The sequence below is a fragment of the Phytophthora sojae genome (genome assembly GCF_000149755.1).
Source record: "Phytophthora sojae unplaced genomic scaffold PHYSOscaffold_3, whole genome shotgun sequence".
Classification (NCBI taxonomy): domain Eukaryota; phylum Oomycota; class Peronosporomycetes; order Peronosporales; family Peronosporaceae; genus Phytophthora; species Phytophthora sojae.
In genome coordinates this window covers 6,300,739-6,319,871 of record NW_009258117.1, presented here as the reverse complement: position 1 = coordinate 6,319,871, position 19,133 = coordinate 6,300,739, and the positions used below count along the sequence as shown (strand labels likewise).

The 19,133-nt window shown below is 59.6% G+C and overlaps 8 protein-coding genes across 8 annotated transcripts; 5 read left to right on the top strand and 3 right to left on the bottom strand.

Annotated features, from left to right (window-relative positions):
• Window positions 1-866: 866 nt before the first annotated feature.
• PHYSODRAFT_496855 (hypothetical protein) lies at window positions 867-1,115 on the top strand (the record flags this gene model as incomplete). Its single annotated transcript, XM_009525694.1, has 1 exon — window positions 867-1,115. The coding sequence occupies one exon, from the start codon at window positions 867-869 to the stop codon at window positions 1,113-1,115; it is 249 nt and encodes an 82-aa protein (XP_009523989.1).
• Window positions 1,116-1,150: 35 nt separating this feature from the next.
• Window positions 1,151-1,756, top strand: PHYSODRAFT_490121 (hypothetical protein; the record flags this gene model as incomplete). Its single annotated transcript, XM_009525693.1, has 1 exon — window positions 1,151-1,756. A coding segment is annotated over one exon (606 nt), but the record flags the coding sequence as incomplete, so codon positions are not given.
• A 228-nt stretch (window positions 1,757-1,984) lies between these two features.
• On the bottom strand, window positions 1,985-4,528 carry PHYSODRAFT_329258 (hypothetical protein; the record flags this gene model as incomplete). The annotated part of the gene is made up of 7 exons (XM_009525692.1): window positions 1,985-2,303; window positions 2,329-2,678; window positions 2,731-2,983; window positions 3,009-3,323; window positions 3,349-3,993; window positions 4,019-4,333; window positions 4,359-4,528. The coding sequence occupies 7 exons, from the start codon at window positions 4,526-4,528 to the stop codon at window positions 1,985-1,987; spliced, it is 2,367 nt and encodes a 788-aa protein (XP_009523987.1).
• A 1,158-nt stretch (window positions 4,529-5,686) lies between these two features.
• On the top strand, window positions 5,687-8,726 carry PHYSODRAFT_490512 (hypothetical protein; the record flags this gene model as incomplete). The annotated part of the gene is made up of 3 exons (XM_009525691.1): window positions 5,687-5,752; window positions 5,863-6,015; window positions 6,093-8,726. The coding sequence occupies 3 exons, from the start codon at window positions 5,687-5,689 to the stop codon at window positions 8,724-8,726; spliced, it is 2,853 nt and encodes a 950-aa protein (XP_009523986.1).
• A 108-nt stretch (window positions 8,727-8,834) lies between these two features.
• PHYSODRAFT_489786 (hypothetical protein) lies at window positions 8,835-9,893 on the bottom strand (the record flags this gene model as incomplete). The annotated part of the gene is made up of 1 exon (XM_009525690.1): window positions 8,835-9,893. The coding sequence occupies one exon, from the start codon at window positions 9,891-9,893 to the stop codon at window positions 8,835-8,837; it is 1,059 nt and encodes a 352-aa protein (XP_009523985.1).
• Window positions 9,894-10,755: 862 nt separating this feature from the next.
• PHYSODRAFT_495710 (hypothetical protein) lies at window positions 10,756-11,697 on the top strand (the record flags this gene model as incomplete). The annotated part of the gene is made up of 5 exons (XM_009525689.1): window positions 10,756-10,822; window positions 10,907-11,112; window positions 11,179-11,279; window positions 11,383-11,455; window positions 11,542-11,697. The coding sequence occupies 5 exons, from the start codon at window positions 10,756-10,758 to the stop codon at window positions 11,695-11,697; spliced, it is 603 nt and encodes a 200-aa protein (XP_009523984.1).
• A 694-nt stretch (window positions 11,698-12,391) lies between these two features.
• On the bottom strand, window positions 12,392-15,050 carry PHYSODRAFT_350723 (hypothetical protein; the record flags this gene model as incomplete). The annotated part of the gene is made up of 5 exons (XM_009525688.1): window positions 14,743-15,050; window positions 14,431-14,622; window positions 13,798-14,338; window positions 13,319-13,724; window positions 12,392-12,428 (listed from the first exon to the last, which is right to left on the bottom strand). The coding sequence occupies exons 1-5, from the start codon at window positions 14,905-14,907 to the stop codon at window positions 12,392-12,394; spliced, it is 1,341 nt and encodes a 446-aa protein (XP_009523983.1). The 5' UTR covers window positions 14,908-15,050.
• Window positions 15,051-16,349: 1,299 nt separating this feature from the next.
• PHYSODRAFT_299068 (hypothetical protein) lies at window positions 16,350-18,942 on the top strand (the record flags this gene model as incomplete). The annotated part of the gene is made up of 3 exons (XM_009525687.1): window positions 16,350-17,504; window positions 17,576-18,448; window positions 18,652-18,942. The coding sequence occupies 3 exons, from the start codon at window positions 16,350-16,352 to the stop codon at window positions 18,940-18,942; spliced, it is 2,319 nt and encodes a 772-aa protein (XP_009523982.1).
• Between the last annotated feature and the right edge of the window lie 191 nt (window positions 18,943-19,133).

The following is a 19,133-nucleotide window of genomic DNA, read 5'->3' as shown; positions in this document are numbered from 1 at the left end:
GCGTCGCCAGCGACATCGACAGCAGGGTCTCGGACACGATTGAGGTGACCGTGGCCTTGGTGGACGTGGTCAGCGGCGTCTCCGCCGACATGGACACGGACGCGGACGCGATGGTGGCGGGCGACTCGGGCAGCAAGCACAACGGCGGCCGCAGCGCCGCCGTGTGTGCCGTCAACAGCATGGTCTCGGAGGCTTCCGCGGCGACCGTGGCCGTGTTGGATGTGATCGGGGGCGTCTCCGCTGGCATGGTCACGAACGCGACGGTGGCATTCGGCTCGGGCGGCGAGCGCAACGACAGCTGCAGTCCGCACGCAGGTTGCCACCGGTAGTAGCGTCAGCGGCGTCGCCAGCGACATCGACAGCAGGGTCTCGGACACGATGGAGGTGACCGTGGCCTTGGTGGACGTGGTCAGCGGCGTCTCCGCCGACATGGACACGGACGCGGACGCGATGGTGGCGGGCGACTCGGGCAGCAAGCACAACGGCGGCCGCAGCGCCGCCGTGTGTGCCGTCTACAGCATGGTCTCGGAGGCTTCCGCGGCGACCGTGGCCGTGTTGGACGTGATCGGGGGCGTCTCCGCTGGCATGGTCACGAACGTGACGGTGGCATTCGGCGCGGTCGATGAGGCTAATAGGGGTGCTTTCGTGTTGGCTGGGCAGTGTCACAAGAGCGTTTATAGCAGCGGCATCGATAGCCGGGCTTAGTTGCCTTGCTGGCGGTAGGAGCGTCTTGAACCTGGTGTTGAGTACATTGATGGGGATGGGACCTTTGGGAAAGGTCGGTAGGTTATCAGGCGAAGAAGTATGAGACCAAATATCTTATGGTATGTATGGCATTATAGATTTCTAGATCTCGTGGCAACCCGATGGCAGACTTCTCGGACGAAGAGGACTTGCTGCGTTATCGGCTGGCAAAGGAGCAGGTTGATGCAGGCCGCCGAATTAACTGGCGGGCTGTCTGGTTGGGGATGCCATACTGCGGGAAGACACAGCGACAGCTGCAGATTCGTCTAAAGACGCTGAAGAGGACACACGGCGTGAGCTTAGATTCTTTCCCAAGGAGATTTCGGGATCAAAAATCGGCACGGACGCGCTTAGTGGTGGCCACAAGGTGAGCGCTCCCGATAATGTTGGCAACGTTCATGACGCTGTGTCAAGTTTGTATGCCTCGGCCTTGCGTCAACCCGTCCATGCGCCGGATTGTCATGCTGGTGAGATATCGCTAACTGGGGTTTCAGCAATACTGGCAGTCATTCCAACGCTTACAATCGCCGACACTTTTGTTGACTTTGGATCTGGGATCGGCAACGTGGTTGCACAAGTGGCACTGGAGACTTGTGTTGGGAGATGCATCGGGATTGAGTTCCAGGACAACTTGGCAAACATGTCCAAACTGCTGATTCGTGGCGCACGCGTGGATTTCCCGAATTTATCCAAGGTCACGATTCACGAGGCCGACCTCAGAGCGATGAGCCCAGCCGTACGCGAGGATATTGACGGGGGCAGTGTTTTATTTGCGAACAATATCGTTTTCGAGCCTACAAGTTTTGCGGCGCTGGAGGACTTTGCATCTTCAGCAGCAGGTTTGGTCCACGTCGTTGTCATGGCAACAATTTGCGGCCGGCACCGCCCAACCTGCCCGCGCAACTTCTGTTCTGTCTGGACGCTCCGACAGCGTATCGACGTTCAAGTGTCTTGGTCTTCCCAGCTTCATCACGCATACTGGTACACCAGGGTTGTAGAGCCCTACATCTAAGTACCTCGCGCAGAATGGAAAGGGACATTCAATATACTTCGTTTGTCAGACATGTTCATCCCACTGTTCATTACCTGTAGAGCCAATAACATATATCAGCCATTGTACACATCTACATCAACGTCTTGCACGGACATCGTAGCTCTGACCGCATCCCCCAAGGTCAGAGTCACCTCCATCGCGCCTGAAAACCTGCTGTCGATGTCGCTGGCGACGCCGCTGACGCTACTACCGGCGGCAACCTGCGTGCGGACTGCCGCTGTCGTTGCGCTCGCTGCCCGAGCCGAATGCCACCGTCGCGTTCGTGACCATGCCAGCGGAGACGCCCCCGATCACATCCAACACGGCCACGGTCGCCGCGGAAGCCTCCGAGACCATGCTGTTGACGGCACACACGGTGGCGCTGCGGCCGCCGTTGTGCTTGCTGCCCGAGTCGCCCGCCACCATCGCGTCCGCATCCGTGTCGCCGACGGCGGAGACGCCACTGACCACGTCCACCAAGGCCACGGTCACCTCTATCGTGTCCGAGACCCTGCTGTCGATGTCGCTGGCGACGCCGCTGACGCTACTACCGGCGGCAACCTGCGTGCGGACTGCCGCTGTCGTTGCGCTCGCTGCCCGAGCCGAATGCCACCGTCGCGTTCGTGACCATGCCAGCGGAGACGCCCCCGATCACATCCAACACGGCCACGGTCGCCGCGGAAGCCTCCGAGACCATGCTGTTGACGGCACACACGGTGGCGCTGCGGCCGCCGTTGTGCTTGCTGCCCGAGTCGCCCGCCACCATCGCGTCCCCATCCGTGTCCATGTCGGCGGAGACGCCACTGACCACGTCCACCAAGGCCACGGTCACCTCCATCGTGTCCGAGACCCTGCTGTCGATGTCGCTGGCGACGCCGCTGACGCTACTACCGGCGTCAACCTGCGTGCGGACTGCCGCTGTCGTTGCGCTCGCTGCCCGAGCCGAATGCCACCGTCGCGTTCGTGACCATGCCAGCGGAGACGCCCCCGATCACATCCAACACGGCCACGGTCGCCGCGGAAGCCTCCGAGACCATGCTGTTGACGGCACACACGGCGGCGCTGCGGCCGCCGTTGTGCTTGCTGCCCGAGTCGCCCGCCACCATCGCGTCCGCGTCCGTGTCCATGTCGGCGGAGACGCCGCTGACCACGTCCACCAAGGCCACGGTCACCTCCATCGTGTCCGAGACCCTGCTGTCGATGTCGCTGGCGACGCCGCTGACGCTACTACCGGCGGCAACCTGCGTGCGGACTGCCGCTGTCGTTGCGCTCGCTGCCCGAGCCGAATGCCACCGTCGCGTTCGTGACCATGCCAGCGGAGACGCCCCCGATCACATCCAACACGGCCACGGTCGCCGCGGAAGCCTCCGAGACCATGCTGTTGACGGCACACACGGTGGCGCTGCGGCCGCCGTTGTGCTTGCTGCCCGAGTCGCCCGCCACCATCGCGTCCGCGTCCGTGTCCATGTCGGCGGAGACGCCGCTGACCACGTCCACCAAGGCCACGGTCACCTCCATCGTGTCCGAGACCCTGCTGTCGATGTCGCTGGCGACGCCGCTGACGCTACTACCGGCGGCAACCTGCGTGCGGACTGCCGCTGTCGTTGCGCTCGCTGCCCGAGCCGAATGCCACCGTCGCGTTCGTGACCATGCCAGCGGAGACGCCCCCGATCACATCCAACACGGCCACGGTCGCCGCGGAAGCCTCCGAGACCATGCTGTTGACGGCACACACGGTGGCGCTGCGGCCGCCGTTGTGCTTGCTGCCCGAGTCGCCCGCCACCATCGCGTCCGCGTCCGTGTCCATGTCGGCGGAGACGCCGCTGAACACGTCCACCAAGGCCACAGTCACCTCCATCGTGTCCGAGACCCTGCTGTCGATGTCGCTGGCGACGCCGCTGACGCTACTACCGGCGGCAATCTGCGTGCGGACGGCCGCTGTCGTTGCGCTCGCTGCCCGATCCGAATGCCACCGTCGCGTTCGTGACCATGCCAGCGGAGACGCATCCAACACGGCCACGGTCGCCGCGGAAGCCTCCGAGACCATGCTGTTGACGGCACACACGGCGGCGCTGCGGCCGCCGTTGTGCTTGCTGCCCGAGTCGCCCGCCACCATCGCGTCCGCGTCCGTGTCCATGTCGGCGGAGACGCCGCTGACCACGTCCACCAAGGCCACGGTCACCTCCATCGTGTCCGAGACCCTGCTGTCGATGTCGCTGGCGACGCCGTTGACGCTACTACCGGCGGCAACCTGCGTGCGGACTGCCGCTGTCGTTGCGCTCGCTGCCCGAGCCGAATGCCACCGTCGCGTTCGTGACCATGCCAGCGGAGACGCCCCCGATCACATCCAACACGGCCACGGTCGCCGCGGAAGCCTCCGAGATCATGCTGTTGGCGGCACACACGGCGGCGCTGCGGCCGCCGTTGTGCTTGCTGCCCGAGTCGCCCGCCACCATCGCGTCCGCGTCCGTGTCCATGTCGGCGGAGACGCTGCTGACCACGTCCACCAAGGCCACGGTCACCTCCATCGTGTCCGAGACCCTGCTGTCGATGTCGCTGGCGACGCCGTTGACGCTACTACCGGCGGCAACCTGCGTGCGGACTGCCGCTGTCGTTGCGCTCGCTGCCCGAGCTGAATGCCACCGTCGCGTTCGTGACCATGCCACCGTCGCGTTCGTGACAAGCTTTGCGTTTGTTCCTGCCGCCGACAGAAGCACCCCCAGCAGCTATTGAGCTAAACGACGAGCCCATCTTAACCCCACTACTCTTCTCCCTTGATACTTTTCTGTAGGTAGACCCGGAAAGAACGTATCTACAGTGAAACAAACATTGCAGTGTAGTCTCAGGTGCTCGACAATAGCCTTCTTCATTGCAGCAGGGCCCGCGTCGTTTTCCACCTGCCTTGACCTCCAGAAAGGCGAGGGTGACTTGGTGGCGCCCGCGCCGTTGCAGTAATGATCGCGCGCTGAGCGGCCGAGCGTGCAAAAATTACTGGCTTGAAACTGGTGTATCCCTCAACAAGTCAAGCCCTGTCAATCTGAAGACACAATTGTGATTGGCTAATACTATCCTGTATCCCATAGGTGGGTGTATCCCTCTACAAAATAAATTCGGTAATATCATGTCATAAGCGAATTCATATGCTGCACAAGTACCGTTGTTTTTGACCCCCCCCCCCCCCCCCCCCTCTATGACATGAGCATTGCGGTATCCCACTTTCAACTAAAAATAATAGTATCCCACCAACTTCAGTATGTCACTCTCCCTAGAACACACATTTTATAGCCAACGCGAAATTGTTTGTTGCTGGTCTAACGCAGGGAGTGTTGTAGGTATTGTTTGTTGAAATGTCATACTTTTTCCTATCCTTATAATTGCTGCCGTTGCTCTTGAAAGCCACGCCGCAGCGTTCCTGGAGACCGCATTGCGTGTAACTTGAGATAAAACGATTTGCATGAAAATTAAGGATGAATCGAGAGAAGTTTGAAGTGGAACTGAGATGGAACTTTTAGCTGTAAAATTTTGATCGAAGATTTATAGGTGGGAGATTTTTTATCGGGTTACATAAGGCACTGTTAACTTTGCTAGTACCCCACCCTTTAATAGTGCCCCACCCCCTTTGTGCGGATGGGGTACTAACGTAGTATCCCAGGGGCACAAGTATATCCTCATACAACTGCTGGGAATTGTTTCGCGCACCCAAATTCTTTTTGAGAGACGGTTACGCCCGTGTACCCCTGTTGTGTATCACACATAACTTCATGTGTGACACATCACGCAAAATGATATGGGTTTGCGCCTGTGTCACAACGCAACAAGGTCTCAGGTGCGTGGCAGGAAGAGCCTCATGGCGTCCTGCCGAGCGGCTAACCTTGTGAGTGTGTCCCTTGTGCCGCCAGATAGTTAGCGATGGAAGGGGAAGACTTCAGCGTCGAGGTGGGCGTGCGCGTGCTCGTGCGCGGCAAGTACGCCGGGGTGAGTGTTTGGTTATCTTTCTTTTTCATCTAAAGCGACAGGGTTACGGCAACACTTTTTTGCAAAATGGCAACACCTCTAACTCTAACTCTAAACCTTGTTGCATGTAGGTTATCCGCTACGTGCCGGAGCGCCGCACTGCCCTAGTGGGTGTGGAGCTCACCCGTGCACGTGGAGACAACGACGGCTCCACAGAGGACGGCAAGCGCCTGTTCCAGTGCAAGCCACTGCACGGTCTCTTCGTTCGCGAAGAGCAACTCAGTGTACGTTTAAGGTGTTACACCATGAACTGTTTTAAAGAAAATGAGTATGTCTCTAACCGTGCGTATCCTGAGAATAGACATTTTCAGAGGAAGATGGAGCGGCCTGCGTGTTGCAGAGCGTGTGGCGGAGGTACAGCGCGTCGCAAAAGTTCCGGCACCTCGTGTATTCGCACGCGTGGAACCTGCTGGACAACACGCAGGAGCAACTTAACCTCAAGCGCTCGGAGCAGTTCAAAACTGCCGAGCACACTCTGGCGCAACTCACCAAGCAACAGTCTCTAACCCGCAGCGTATCGGAAGTTGCCGTATCCGAGATCAAAATCGACCCGGAGTACGCCGGTCCGCATCTGGTGTGGCCGCTGGAACTCTCTAACGTGTTAGAGATCCTCGACTCGTTCAAGACGACCCAAATTCTGCACTACAAGTACGTGCTGGAAATTCTCAAGGAAGGCGTTAAGTCCTTCGCCCCTTTGCCGACGTTGCAAGAGATTACGCTCGTGGAAGGGGAGAAAATCACAGTCGTGGGCGACTTGCACGGCCAGCTGCAGGACCTTTTCTCCATATTCTCTATAAATGGGCTCCCCACGCGCACCAACAAGTACCTTTTCAACGGCGACTTCGTGGACCGAGGCATGTACGGCACCGAGGTGGTGATGACCATTTTGCTCTTCCGTCTGCTGTACCCGACCAGCGTCTTCCTGAACCGAGGCAACCACGAGTCCCGTAACCAAAACTCGTGGATGGGCTTCGAGGACGAAGTGTGGGCAAAATACTCCGGAGCGGACGAAGACGACTTGGAGCGCCCCGCGCGCGTGTTCGAGAGCTTCCAGACGCTATTCGAGTCGCTCCCGCTCTGCGCCGTGTTGCAGCAGAAAATCTTCGTGGTGCACGGCGGCCTTTTCTCTCGGGACAACGTCACGCTGGCCCATTTGCGGGGAATTTCACGAAAGCGCGAGCCCCCGCTGCACCAGGTGAACTTTGAGGACAAAATCTTCGAGGATATGCTCTGGAGCGACCCGCGGCCGATCCAGACGCGTCAACCGTCCGAGCGCGGCGCCGGCGTGGAGTTTGGCGTGAACGTGACCAACAACTTCTGCCTCGTGAACAAGATCGCGCTGATCATCCGCTCGCACGAGTGCGTCATTGAAGGCTTCGAGATCCTGCACGGCGGCCGGCTGATCACGCTCTTCTCGGCGTCGAGGTACTGCGGCACGCAGATGAACAAGGGCGCGTTCCTGACGCTGGGGCCGGACCTGCAGCCCGAGATCCAGCAGTTCTACGCGCACTCGATCAACGAGAGCACGTTCAAGGCGCCCGAGCAGGCGCAGATGCAGGGCGTGCTGGAGGAGGACACGCTGCGCATGATCGCGGAGCGGATCTGCGACCACAAGGCGTCGCTCTACTGGTACTTCACGCAGCACGACGAGGAGCACAACGGTACGGTGCCGCGCTTGATCTGGGCGGAGGCACTGCGCTCCGTGCTGCAGTTGGATCTGCCCTTCCTGACGTACCAGCCCAAGCTCGCGGACCTGGTGGATGAGACGTCGGGACGCATCAACTACTCGCAGTTCCTGGCGCGCTACCGGATCGAGAACGACACGATGGACAACAGCGGGTGGCAGGAGAGCATCATCGCGCTCATCTGCAAGAAGCTGTACCGCGCCATGGGGGCCGGCGACATGCAGCAGGCTTTCAAGGTGTTCGACGCCGACTCGAACGGCTTCATCGAGTACGAGGAGTTCCTCAGCGCACTCAAGCGCATGGACACGGGGCTCTCGGACCAGCAGGTGTTCGCGCTCATGCGCACGGCCGACACCAACGACGACGGACGCATCGACTTCAACGAGTTCGCACAGCGCTTCGAGGTGATCTTCACGAACCAGGGCAAGAGCGGAGCAGACTCGACCCAGAACTTGTCCGGCATGGCAGCTGTGGAGCCGCCTCCGACGCCCATGGCGCTGGATTCGGAGGCGTCGACTGAAGGCGAGAAGCCTGAAGCGACTGAGCCCATCTTCGCGCGTCGCGTGTCCTCCGGAGACGAGCAGTCGACGTTCACACCGCAGCCCGCCACCAACCTCGACGTGGAGACCATGCAGGCGCTGCTGCAGATCGGCAAGGCGCTGTTCGCTCGCCGGGGCTCGCTGCAGTATCACTTCTACCACTTCGACAAGAACCAGGACGGCGTGCTGTCGCGCAGCGAGTTCGAGCACGCCATCGAGCAGTTGGGCTTCAGCTTTGACGCTGATCTGATGGACAGCGTCATGGCGGCCGTGGACAGCGACGGCGGCCACTCGATCGACTACAAGGAGTTCGTGACGGCCTTCAGCGTGCAGGACCTCAAGGAGCAGGCGGCGCTCGAGTCGGGCGACCTCACGTGGCAGAACTCGGTGCTGCAGCAGGTCTCGAACGTCTTCTACCAGCACCGCATCCACATCCGCAACGCCTTCCGCATGTTCGACGCCACCAACAGCGGCGTCATCAGCCGCGACAACTTCCGCACGGGCATCAAGACGTTCAACGTGGTGCTCAACTCGCCGCTCTCGGACGACCAGATCGAGGAGCTGTTGTCCTATCTCGACAGCAACAAGGACGGCGTCATCAGCTACAAGGAGTTCTTCGACGGCTTCCGCGTGGTTGACGTGCGTGTCGAGGACGACAAGTCCCCAGAGAGCAGCAAGTCTTCGCACGAGGAGACGAGTGATGAGCCCTAGGTGGTAGGTACTAAGGATACTGTCAAAAGTTTTTCGACTTCAACTTGTCACATTTGCAGGATAATAAATAGTGGAGGTTGCATTTCATAGTTCTTGGTTAGGTAGTTCCTACTGATAGTCTAGAGAGGTTTGGATGTACTTTGCAGTGGCGGCCACTGCACTGCGTCCGTCGTTGGAATTGCTGTTGAGTCGGAGCTTCTTGTGCGAGTTCCCACACTCGAGTTCAAGCAACCCGGCGTCCTTGTCGCTGTCGTAAGAGCACGACGTGATGGTGTGCGTGAACATGGCGCGTTTGCCCTCTTTGTTGACGCTGAAGCAGCTCACGGTCGTCCCGGAGAAGACGAAGTACCGTCGCATCCTCTGTCGCCGAAGCAGCAGCTTCCGCCACCACGGAGCTGCCACATAGAGCCACACAGTGTGCGTGCGTTCCGGGTCATCCTCATCCACGGCAACAGGCGGCAGCTCGGCTCTCTGCGGCCTCGTCAAGTTCACGGAGCTCAGAGACATTGGCGCCGTTAGAGCGCGCAGGCGTTGGGCTTCGTCCAGCGCCGCCTGGTGCCTCCTGCCCCCTCTCGTGAACCTCGGCGTGACTGTCGTGGTCCGTCGATAGCTTGGAGTGGTGTTGGTGTGAGACTTGGCCACCTGCGTGGCCTTGACGATGGCCGCGAACGTGCCGAACCAGAGCTCAAAGTCCGCCCCCATGCACGTGTGCAGCAGCACCGAGCGGTCCTCGTAGTCCGTGAACGCGAACGTCTTGTTGCGCGCGTGCACGCGTCGAACTGAGATGATGACATGGCGGGCCACGGGCCGCACGCGCTTGTCGGCGTCCTCGGCCGAGGCGTAGAACTTGCACACGAGCTCCTCCAGGCGGCAGAAGCGTTTGGCGAAGCCTCCGCCAAAGGCTGCGACGTGCACCCAGCCAGAGTAGACGCCTGTCTTGGCGTTGAGCGACAGCACGCCGTCCGCCGCGCGCGCCTCCATGTCGAGCTCGTCCAGGTCCGTGCATCGCTCCGAGTCGGCCGTGGAGGTCGTGGAGCCCAGCGACAGCGCCTTCTTCCAGCGAGGACGAGCCGCTGCAGCAACGACGTCCGTTGCCGCTGCCATCGCGCGGCTGTCCGCCGAGCTCGCGACTGTCGAGGAGGAAGCCGAAGCTTCGAGGCACTCCATGCTTGTTGGGTTTTGACACACTCACGCTCCGTTACTCGCCAGCTGCGGTGGATTCAGCGCGGATTTTCGCGTGTGTGTGGGACACTGGCGACATCTGCAGCGCGGCGCATGGTGTCCAAGCAGCCGGCGCGCTGCGCTTGACAGCGGAGACCTTGAAGGCCACAAGGAGGCTTGACTGGAACGATCCAGCTGTGCACCCGGAGAGCTACGGTCGGTGTAGCCGTGCTCCTGGATGTGATCTGAAGCGCGCTGATTGGGCAGATGTGAACCGAATTCATGCTGACTAGTTGGCTGCTGTCACACAACTGCAACTTTTGCAAGACCACTGCGTGTTTTGACCGACGCGGAAGACAGCCGGATGCACAACGACGGGCATGACATCTTGCGAGCTTTTCGAGCGAAAACCCTTTCGTTGCATTGCAGCGAGCGCCCGTGCTGTTGAGTGTTACGGCCGCGACAGTAACATCGGTGGCCAAATAACCGTCTCTGTTGTCCTCTCCATGGCCTCGTCGAAGGTTAAAAAGCAACATGCCGCTTCAACATGCCGCTGTCGTCCTCGTTCTTAGGACTGTAGAAACTTCTACATGTACCAGAAGTAGAAGCCACCGCCCACGAATGGATGAGCTGGCTGCTCCCGCATGGGAGCCGCATGTATCCAAGTTCTCTACTATGGCCCTCCTTCCACCTAACAACTCGCAAGGCTCGATGGAATTGATAGCAATGCTTCGCGCCCACTACGCAGCCATCCTAAGATGGAGTCCATTGTACGCTCCCGTCAACAAACCACCTTTTACCACATAACCGTTACAATACCATTTGTTACGAACACCCACATCACTTCTTCAAAAATCAAACCAAAGTCATGCGCGCGGCGCTCGAGGCCTGCGGCGAGTTCCTGGCGCGCATCGGCGCGCTGGAAGGGGCCAATGGTGGGTTCCTCTCTGCTGTACATCTTCTTCTCCACTCATTTCCCCGCCTCTCTGACGCTGTAACCCGCTCTGTGGGCCGCGCAGCCGTCGCCGACATCCTGCGCAAGACCGGCCAGGACCTGCCCGAGTCGAGCTCCTTCCGCTGGCGCGCGCTGCTGGCCGCCATCCGCCAGGAGCTGGAGGCCGAGCCGCTGGACGCCGCCTTCCTGTTCGAGCGGCTGCTGCAGCTGGACGCGGCGCTGCCCTCGGGCCCGAGCCAGAAGCTCTTCCGGTCGCCGCTGTTCCTCCATGTTAGATAGCTGTTAAGTGATGTTATGATGCTGTTAAGAGGCTGACGAGATGCGTTACTGGTGCAGCTGCTGGTGGAGAGGTTCGCTGTGGCTTTTGAGGGGCTGGACGCGGAGCTGTTCAAGCTGGAGAGCGACGAGTTGTGCCATGCTGAAGGCATCTACGAGACGTGCTTGCTGATCAGAGACAAGGTGGCAGGGTGAGATCGAGCGAGAGATATTGAAGCTAGTGGTGAATTGCCGAAGTGCTGATGATGCTGGTTTGGACTGTAGGAACGGGCAGGAGTCGGAGTTGAGCACATTCCTTGTGGCCTTCAAGAGGATTTTCGAGCAGGATGAGCCAAAGGTTGGTGTTGGTCTGTGTTATGGTTCTGAAGTGTTGGGTTGGTATTGATGTGAAGGGGGCTGGTTGCTGGGTGTTGATTTTCGTAGGAGTGCTGGGATGCCTTTTACGAGCTGTACCGACTCAACGACGCGGTCTTCCGGCGCGATATGAAGCGGGCGTTGTGCTTGATTGAATCGGTTGCGCTTGGCCCCACGAAGCTCGAGATCGCTTTCCCTGCCGAAGCAGCGAGCGGTCCGAAGTGAGTGCTGGAAAAGAGTTTGCTGAAAAAGGCATCGTGTCGGGGTTCTTACAACACACGCGTACGTTTTCTGTTGATGATACAGGAAGGTTATCCCGCGCGCTCTGCTAGAGAAGAGGTTTGGCGGAACTCGGCGAGAGTGGCGGGATCTATCGCAGATACACTCCATTGGCATTGCCAGTAATGATCAATCATCAAGTGAAGAGCGAGCGCAGGAGGCACAAGACCCCGTGAACACTGGTAATGCTGAAGTTGGAGCTCCTGTCGAGCCAGCCGAGACACAAGGTCCGATTGGATCTACGCGTGCTTGATTTACTCGTAACCAAGCACGGGCCTGTAACTCACCGTTTGTGTTTTTGTTTGGTACAGTGAACGGAGCATCAACGGAGTCTGTGCACTCTGATATTTCGGAGGAAGCTTCGGCGCCACAGCGACCAGCTTCGTCGAGGCCACCTCGCGCAGAGCAAGTCGCAAGGGCCTCTCGCCAAGAAAATCGACGCTCGGTCACGCGTCCACTCGTAAGAATTGCATTGCGATTCTGTGCATTTGTCCATGAAAATCTGACGTTTTTTATGTTTAAACTCCCAGACCCCAACGGAAAACGGGAATGCCGTCAATGCTTGGCCAATTGGTCGCCGAGCTCCCCGACGCAAGCCTGTGCGTTGGTCAGCAGAAGAAGAAGCCGCTCTTATCGAGGGCTACAGGCTCTGCGAGAAGTACTCAAACGTGTGGGTGCTCATCAAGAACAAGTACCCTGATGTGCTTCACAGTCGGTCCAATGTCGACTTGAAGGACAAGTACCGCAACCTTGTGAGGTATGGCAAGATCCCTCGAGCTGACAGCAGTGGATCCGACAACGCCGGGGCCACCGACAACGACGGAACTGACGCAGAGGGCCAGGCTGGAGTGAACAACGTCATGGAACTCTAAATGCAGTTAGTTTATCCGGTATCCTAAACACGTCGAGTCTCCACACCAAGACAAATTGGCAAGGTGTTCGCGGCAAGCAGGGCTTTAAGTGAGTTTTGATCTTCAAATTTGAGTCATTTGTTTACAAACTAAAAACAATCAGACGGGTTGAGGGGGACGTAGCTCCCGTCCCCGCTGAAAATCCAAACAAACGCACTCGTGACTTCTTCTCTCTCCCCGCTAGCTCGCCATGTCCGCGTCGTCGCGCCCCCTTTTCATGTAGCATGTGCATCGAACTCTTCCTTCCGAGTCCGCGCGACGACGTGCTGACTGACTTGCATCGCGTCAGGTGTCCGTCCGTTCCCTACATGTACTGCCCTTCTCCGTTCTCGCTTGCCTCGAGGCACTTGGTGACTCCCTCCATCCAGCAATCACTTCTTTGCCGCTCGAGCGTCTTGATGAACGCTCGAGTAAAGCAGCGAAACAGAAGCGGGATCTCTTAACACGAAGAAGCCCTTTAACCCCGGCCGACAGAACCACTCATGGACAGGTCGTTAGGCGTGTTGTATGTGAAGCCCTGGAACGTCATGGACGGACGCGAGGCGTCCGACACGCGCAGGCCGCCGAGGGCCGAGTTCTCCACGCTGTTGATCTGCATCTTTGTGAATTCCGCCTCAAAGTTCTTAGTCTCCTCGGCGTTGCCGGCGCTGGCGCACGGGTTGAACGGCGGCGGGATCTTGCGGTCGTACAGGTCCTGCCAGTTCATGCCGCTAAAGTACGGGTGGTTCTTCACCTCGTCGGCGCTCTTGCTACCTAGGCGCGCGTTCGGGTCGCGTCGCAGCAGGCCACTGATAAAGTCGCGAGCCACGGGGTCCACGTCGTCCGGGAACGTAAGAGGAGCATTGCGCACGCGGTCGAACAGTTTCTGGCGGTTGCGCGTGTACCAGGGCGGAAGACCCGTCAACATCTCGTACAGCACCATGCCCATAGCCCACCAGTCGACGGCCGTGCCGTGGCCGACGCGGTCCAGAATCTCAGGAGGCAGGTACTCGGGAGTTCCACACATGGAGTTCGTGCCTTCAGCGCCGTCAGTGATGCCCTCCTTGGCAAGTCCGAAGTCGGCTGCAATGACGATAAAACATCATGATAAGAACCATGTCGATACAGCAAAATCCTGCAATAAGATAAAACTTACCCAGCAAGACGTGGCCGACGGAGTCGAACAGAATGTTCTCGGGCTTGAGGTCACGGTAGACAACGCCCAGGTCGTGCAGGTGCTCGAGGGCCAGCGTGATCTCGGCGCAATAGTATCGGGCCATGCTGGGCTCGAACTTCTCCATACGCGACAGGTGGAAGAACAGCTCGCCGCCGGGGCAGTAGTCCAGCACGAAGTAGAGCTTCTGCGACGTCTGGAAGGCGTAGTGCAGGTGCACGATGAACGGGTGCTTGGCGCGGCCCAGCACGCGGCGCTCCGTGCGCGTGTGCTCCACCTGGTTGCGGCGCTTCACGTTGGACTTGTTGAGCGACTTCATGGCGAACAGGCGCTTGCCCTCCTTCTTGCGCACGAGCGTCACCTTGCCGTACGAGCCCTTGCCGATGACCTTGAGCAGCTCAAAGTCGTCCAGCGACGTCTTGGGCGTGTTGTACATGGCCGTCTCATTGTCGTCCGACTGCGACGAAGGCGCGGCGTCGTACGCGATGGCCTTGGTGCCCTGGTACTTCTCCAGCGGCTCCTTCTGCTCGGTAAAACAGCAAAACAAATGCCACAAATAAATCAATAAACCGCCATAAATACCGTTCAAAATGGCAAACAAAATAAAAAACGTACGTTCGTCAGCATGAACTCCTTGAAGAGCTCGGACGAGCGCGGGTCGGACTTGCCCGAGGCCGGGTCGAACTGGCACAGCAGGTGCAGCCAGTTGGCCAGCTCCTGCTGGCGCTTCTCGATGAACTCCTTGTTGAACGAGCCCAGGAACTTCTTGGGCGGCAGCGCGGGGCAGCGGTACCCCTCACCTGACAACTGACACCGACAATTGCAACCATAACCGATATCCCCACCAAAACTGTTAGATAACAACCATCCTTGAATGAAAACCCGCCAATAGTGCAGGCTCCAGAGAGATCTCAGTTGAGGACGCACCTTGTCGTAGAAGTCCTTGAACTCGTGGTAGCGGTGCTTGACGATGAACATGCCCTCGGGCACCTGCACCTGCACGAAGTAGACGGTCGTCTTGCTGCCGTTGTGGCTCACGTTGTCGTGGCCCATGATGCCCACGAACTTGGGCCCGCGGTAGTCGTCGCTCATCTTTTGCCGTCGTCTCTGTCCAGCCCTAGAGGTTACAGTTCTGTGTTGCAACTGTATGCAGACCGGGGGGGGGAGGTTTCCGTAGTGGTGGAGGTGGGGGATGGAGCTGCTGCTGTTCGCGCGCCGCCTTCGCCTCGCCCTCTTGTCTGGAGAATGCGACTGCGAGCGAGCGTCGACTCGGTGAAGTGGTCGGGTCGGTGTGGTTCGATTGTATTGGCGGACGCGTTGCGCGATGAGGGGGCGAGGGATGACTGGGCGACTGTATGTGGCCTCTTCCGTCGCGCCAGCTGCCGCCCCCGAAGCAGCAACCGGAACACTAGCTGCACGCCGATTGGGCGGGTAGACGCACAGAGACGGGGTGATCAGGAGGTCATGCGCGGACGAAGGCGCATGCTGCAAGAGAGGTGGATCCGCGACTCGTTTCTGGGATCGTATCAGATGCTGTAGGGAAGGTTGATGCCGCAGCATGGTATTACGGCGCAGTGAACTGGCATCCGGATAAGACGACACGACGGCCACGGCGCTCTTCGCGATGGCCACAGCGTCGCGTCGTGGGCTCGACGCTCGACGCGCGCCACGACTGCGAGACATTACAGACCGACGCCCGTGAAGCGCTGTGGTGTTTGCGCCCGCAGCGTTGAGGGCTTTACGTCCGCGTGGAGGACTGAGCGAGTGTGTGAGTGAGTTGGGATGCACGTTGAAGAGCGGCGCGGGCGGATCTGCTTGTTTCGGGTTCAGTGTGGGGAGCTACCAGGCGCTCGCCACATTTCTACGGGCGCTGACTCGCGGCGGACCAAGCGCCGAAGGAAGCTGGTGCTTTGGTCCTACCTTGGGCTGCGCGTGCGACTCACGCGCTCGGAGATGGAGAGCCACACGTGTGCCCCGTTGGGCTGGCGCTGTACTGTCCAAAGCAAGGGCGAGCGCAGCTCACGTCGCCGCTTGACGGACCGTCGGGTCGGTCGCCGCCGAGCGCGGATCTCTGGTTGAAGCCGTCGGGCTTCAGCCAATCTACCTCTGTTAAGAACGGCCCTCAGAGGATGTATCCTGGATACGGGTCTCTGCTTGGCAGCAGCGCATGTATCCATCCGCTGCTGGGGTGGAGCGTCATCGTGCTACGCGACACTCTCTATGGTGTTTTGGATCTCACCTCGCGCAACGCTGGGCACGCCGCCTCCGCAGCTATAGCATTGCAACTGGGCGCTGTCCGCATTGGCGGCTACAGCACGGAGTTAACCCTCCTGCAATGTTGCCTTCCATCATCACGGCGATCGATCACCGGGTCATCGCGGTCAGCTGATTATGCTATCACCGGGCGCCCGCTGATTCGCTGAAAAACTAAATTCTATAATTGGCCGAAACGGTTTTCGCACACGTCGCAGATCGATCGAGCAAATTCGAGCAAAGGTACCAGCATAACCTCCTCCCCTCCGTCGCTGCTGGCCATGGCCGTCGCTCCGTCCTTCGAGTTCGACCCGCTGCCGCCGTCCCCGCGGGCGTCCATGCTGCCCACCACCAACGAGAGCGCCGTGGGCATCCGCAACGGCCACTTCGTGGACGCGCAGGGCCGCGTGCGGCTGCTGCGCGGCGTCAACCTGGGCGGCTCCTCCAAGCTGCCGAGCGGCTACCAGCACACGGACCGCCACTCGCGCAGCAGCTTCTTCGACGGCGCCGCCTCCGTGTCCTTCGTCAACCGGCCCTTCCCGCTGAGCGAGGCGCCCGCGCACTTCGCGCGGCTGCAGCGCTGGGGGCTCACGCTGCTGCGCTTCATCGTGACGTGGGAGGCCATCGAGCACGGCGGGCCGGGCGTGTACGACCGCGAGTACCTGCGCTACATCCGCGACATCCTTGCAATCGCCGCGGACTACGGACTCAGCATCTACGTGGACCCGCATCAGGACGTCTGGTCCAGGTGGACAGGAGGGGACGGTGCCCCCATGTGGACGCTGGAAGCTGTAGGACTCGAGCCGCGGCACTTTGAAGCTACCAAAGCCGCGCTCTGCGTCGAGACGTGCGGACTGGAAGTGTCCAAGTTTCCCAAGATGATCTGGCCCACCAACTACTTCAAGATGGCGTGCGCCACCATGTTCTCGCTCTTCTGGGGCGGCGCCAAGTGCGCGCCGTCGTGTCGGATCGAGGGCGTGCAGGTGCAGGAGTACCTGCAGTCGCACTACTTGAACGCCATGTCGGAGCTGGCCGAGGCGCTGAAGGGGCTGCCGAACATCGTGGGCTTTGGCACCATGAACGAGCCGTCGTCCGGCTACTTGGGGCTCGAGGACCTCAGCAAGCACTTCCACCACGGAGAGCTCAAGTACGACTTGGCCCCCACGCCGTTCCAGGGCATGGCGCTGGCCGACGGCTACCAGCAGGTCATTCAGCGCTGGTCCAACGGAGCGAACCAGCACGTGCTGGGACGGCCTGATGAGCTGGTCACTGTGGATCCGAACGGGGTGCGCGCGTGGAAGCAAGGACGACGCTGTGTGTGGCGGGAGGAAGGGATCTGGGACGTGGACAGCATGACGGGCCAACCGGTGCTGCTGCGTCCTGACCACTTTGCAGGGATCATGTTCGGTCGAGACTGCTACGTGCCTTTTGCAGCGGTAAGAGACCTGGATGAGGGGAGGAACTTGTGATGATGCCGGTAACTAACTGGTTCTTGTGCGACTTTTAGAGATTTGCGGAGCGTATCCGCGGTATTTTGCCGCACATTTTGCTGTTCGTGGAGTTACCGCCATTGGAATTCAGCATCGACGAGTTCCCGGAGATCGACGATACGCTCATTCCGCGCGCAGTAAATGCCACGCACTGGTACGATGGTGTCACGCTGTTCCTACAAGCCTGGCGCCCGTACTTCACGGTAGATCCGAGGACCAAGCGCCCTGCATTCGGGTTCGCTGCAGTGCGCAGAACACACCTGAAGCAGCTCGCGGGTATCAAAGTGTACGGCAACGAGCAGATGAACAACGCGCCGACGCTCATCGGAGAGACCGGTATCCCCTTCAACATGCACGGCGGCAAAGCATTCCGGAATGGGGATTTCCGCGCACAAGTCGGCGCGCTGGACAACACCATCTCGTGCCTTGAGGCGTCCCTGGTCTCCTTCACGCTGTGGTGCTACACGTCCGACAACTGCAACGAGTACGGCGACCAGTGGAATCTGGAGGACTTGAGCCTCATCAGTAAGGACAAGCCCATCCGGTCTGGACTGCAGCTTTCGGTGCCGGAGCGAGACGCCTGCGCCCGAGCAGTTCAAGCGTTCGCTCGTCCCTACGCCACACGCATCGCCGGCACCCCGTCCAAGTCCGAGTTCTTGCTCGATCGCGTGCGGTACGAGCTCGAGTACGTATCGGACCCTGGCAAGTCGAACGAGACCTCCATGCACCCGACGGAAGTGTTCATTCCGCACCTGCAGTACCCGCAGGGCTACTCCGTCGAGATCTCCGACGGCCACTTCAGCGTCCAGTCTCACGATGGTTGGGACGTCGTGAGCTACCTGCACGACGCGTCCAAGGCCAACCACTGGTTCGTGATCTCGTCGAAGGACGTAAGTATCGAGAAGCGGCGCCGGGCTCGCATCGTCCGTCGGAGAGTGCTGACGCCTCCGCTCCTGGCGCTCTGTGCCTACATATTGTACCTGCTCTTCGGGTAGAGAGGGCCACAGCATAGCAAACCTATATTCATGTAGCAGCAAATTTATATCATAATGAAGCATAACGCAGTGGGTGAAGGTTAGTCGTCCCCATGCAGCAACAGGCTTGCCAGATGCATGCATACATCATGCCGTGTCGTGTTAAGTACGGCTCACTATCATTGTCGAGCTTGACCAATTTAATGCGCAAGGACCAACCTGAGGCGATGATCGACCGCCGCTACCACCGCTCCCTGCAGGTGTTCTCGTGGGTGGCCTGCGGGGCCATGACGGCCAAGCTGGTGCTCTTCACCGAGTACGGCACGCGGAGAGGCCACGGCGAGCACGAGCACGTCTTCACGGGGGTAAACCCTGATGCTTTTCAACATTTGATTGATACACACGCGTAGTGGAGACTTACATGGAGCTGTGCTGATGCAGATCCAGAGGTACGCGGACAAGCAGCTGGACAAGTTCTTCGGCGTGGAGGACATCAAGCAGCAGGCGCAGACGCCCGAGCAACAGTCCAGCACTGCTCCCTCCAGCGCTGCGTCAGACAAGAAGGAGTAAATGGGCCGACTCCAAGAGACAGAGAGACAGA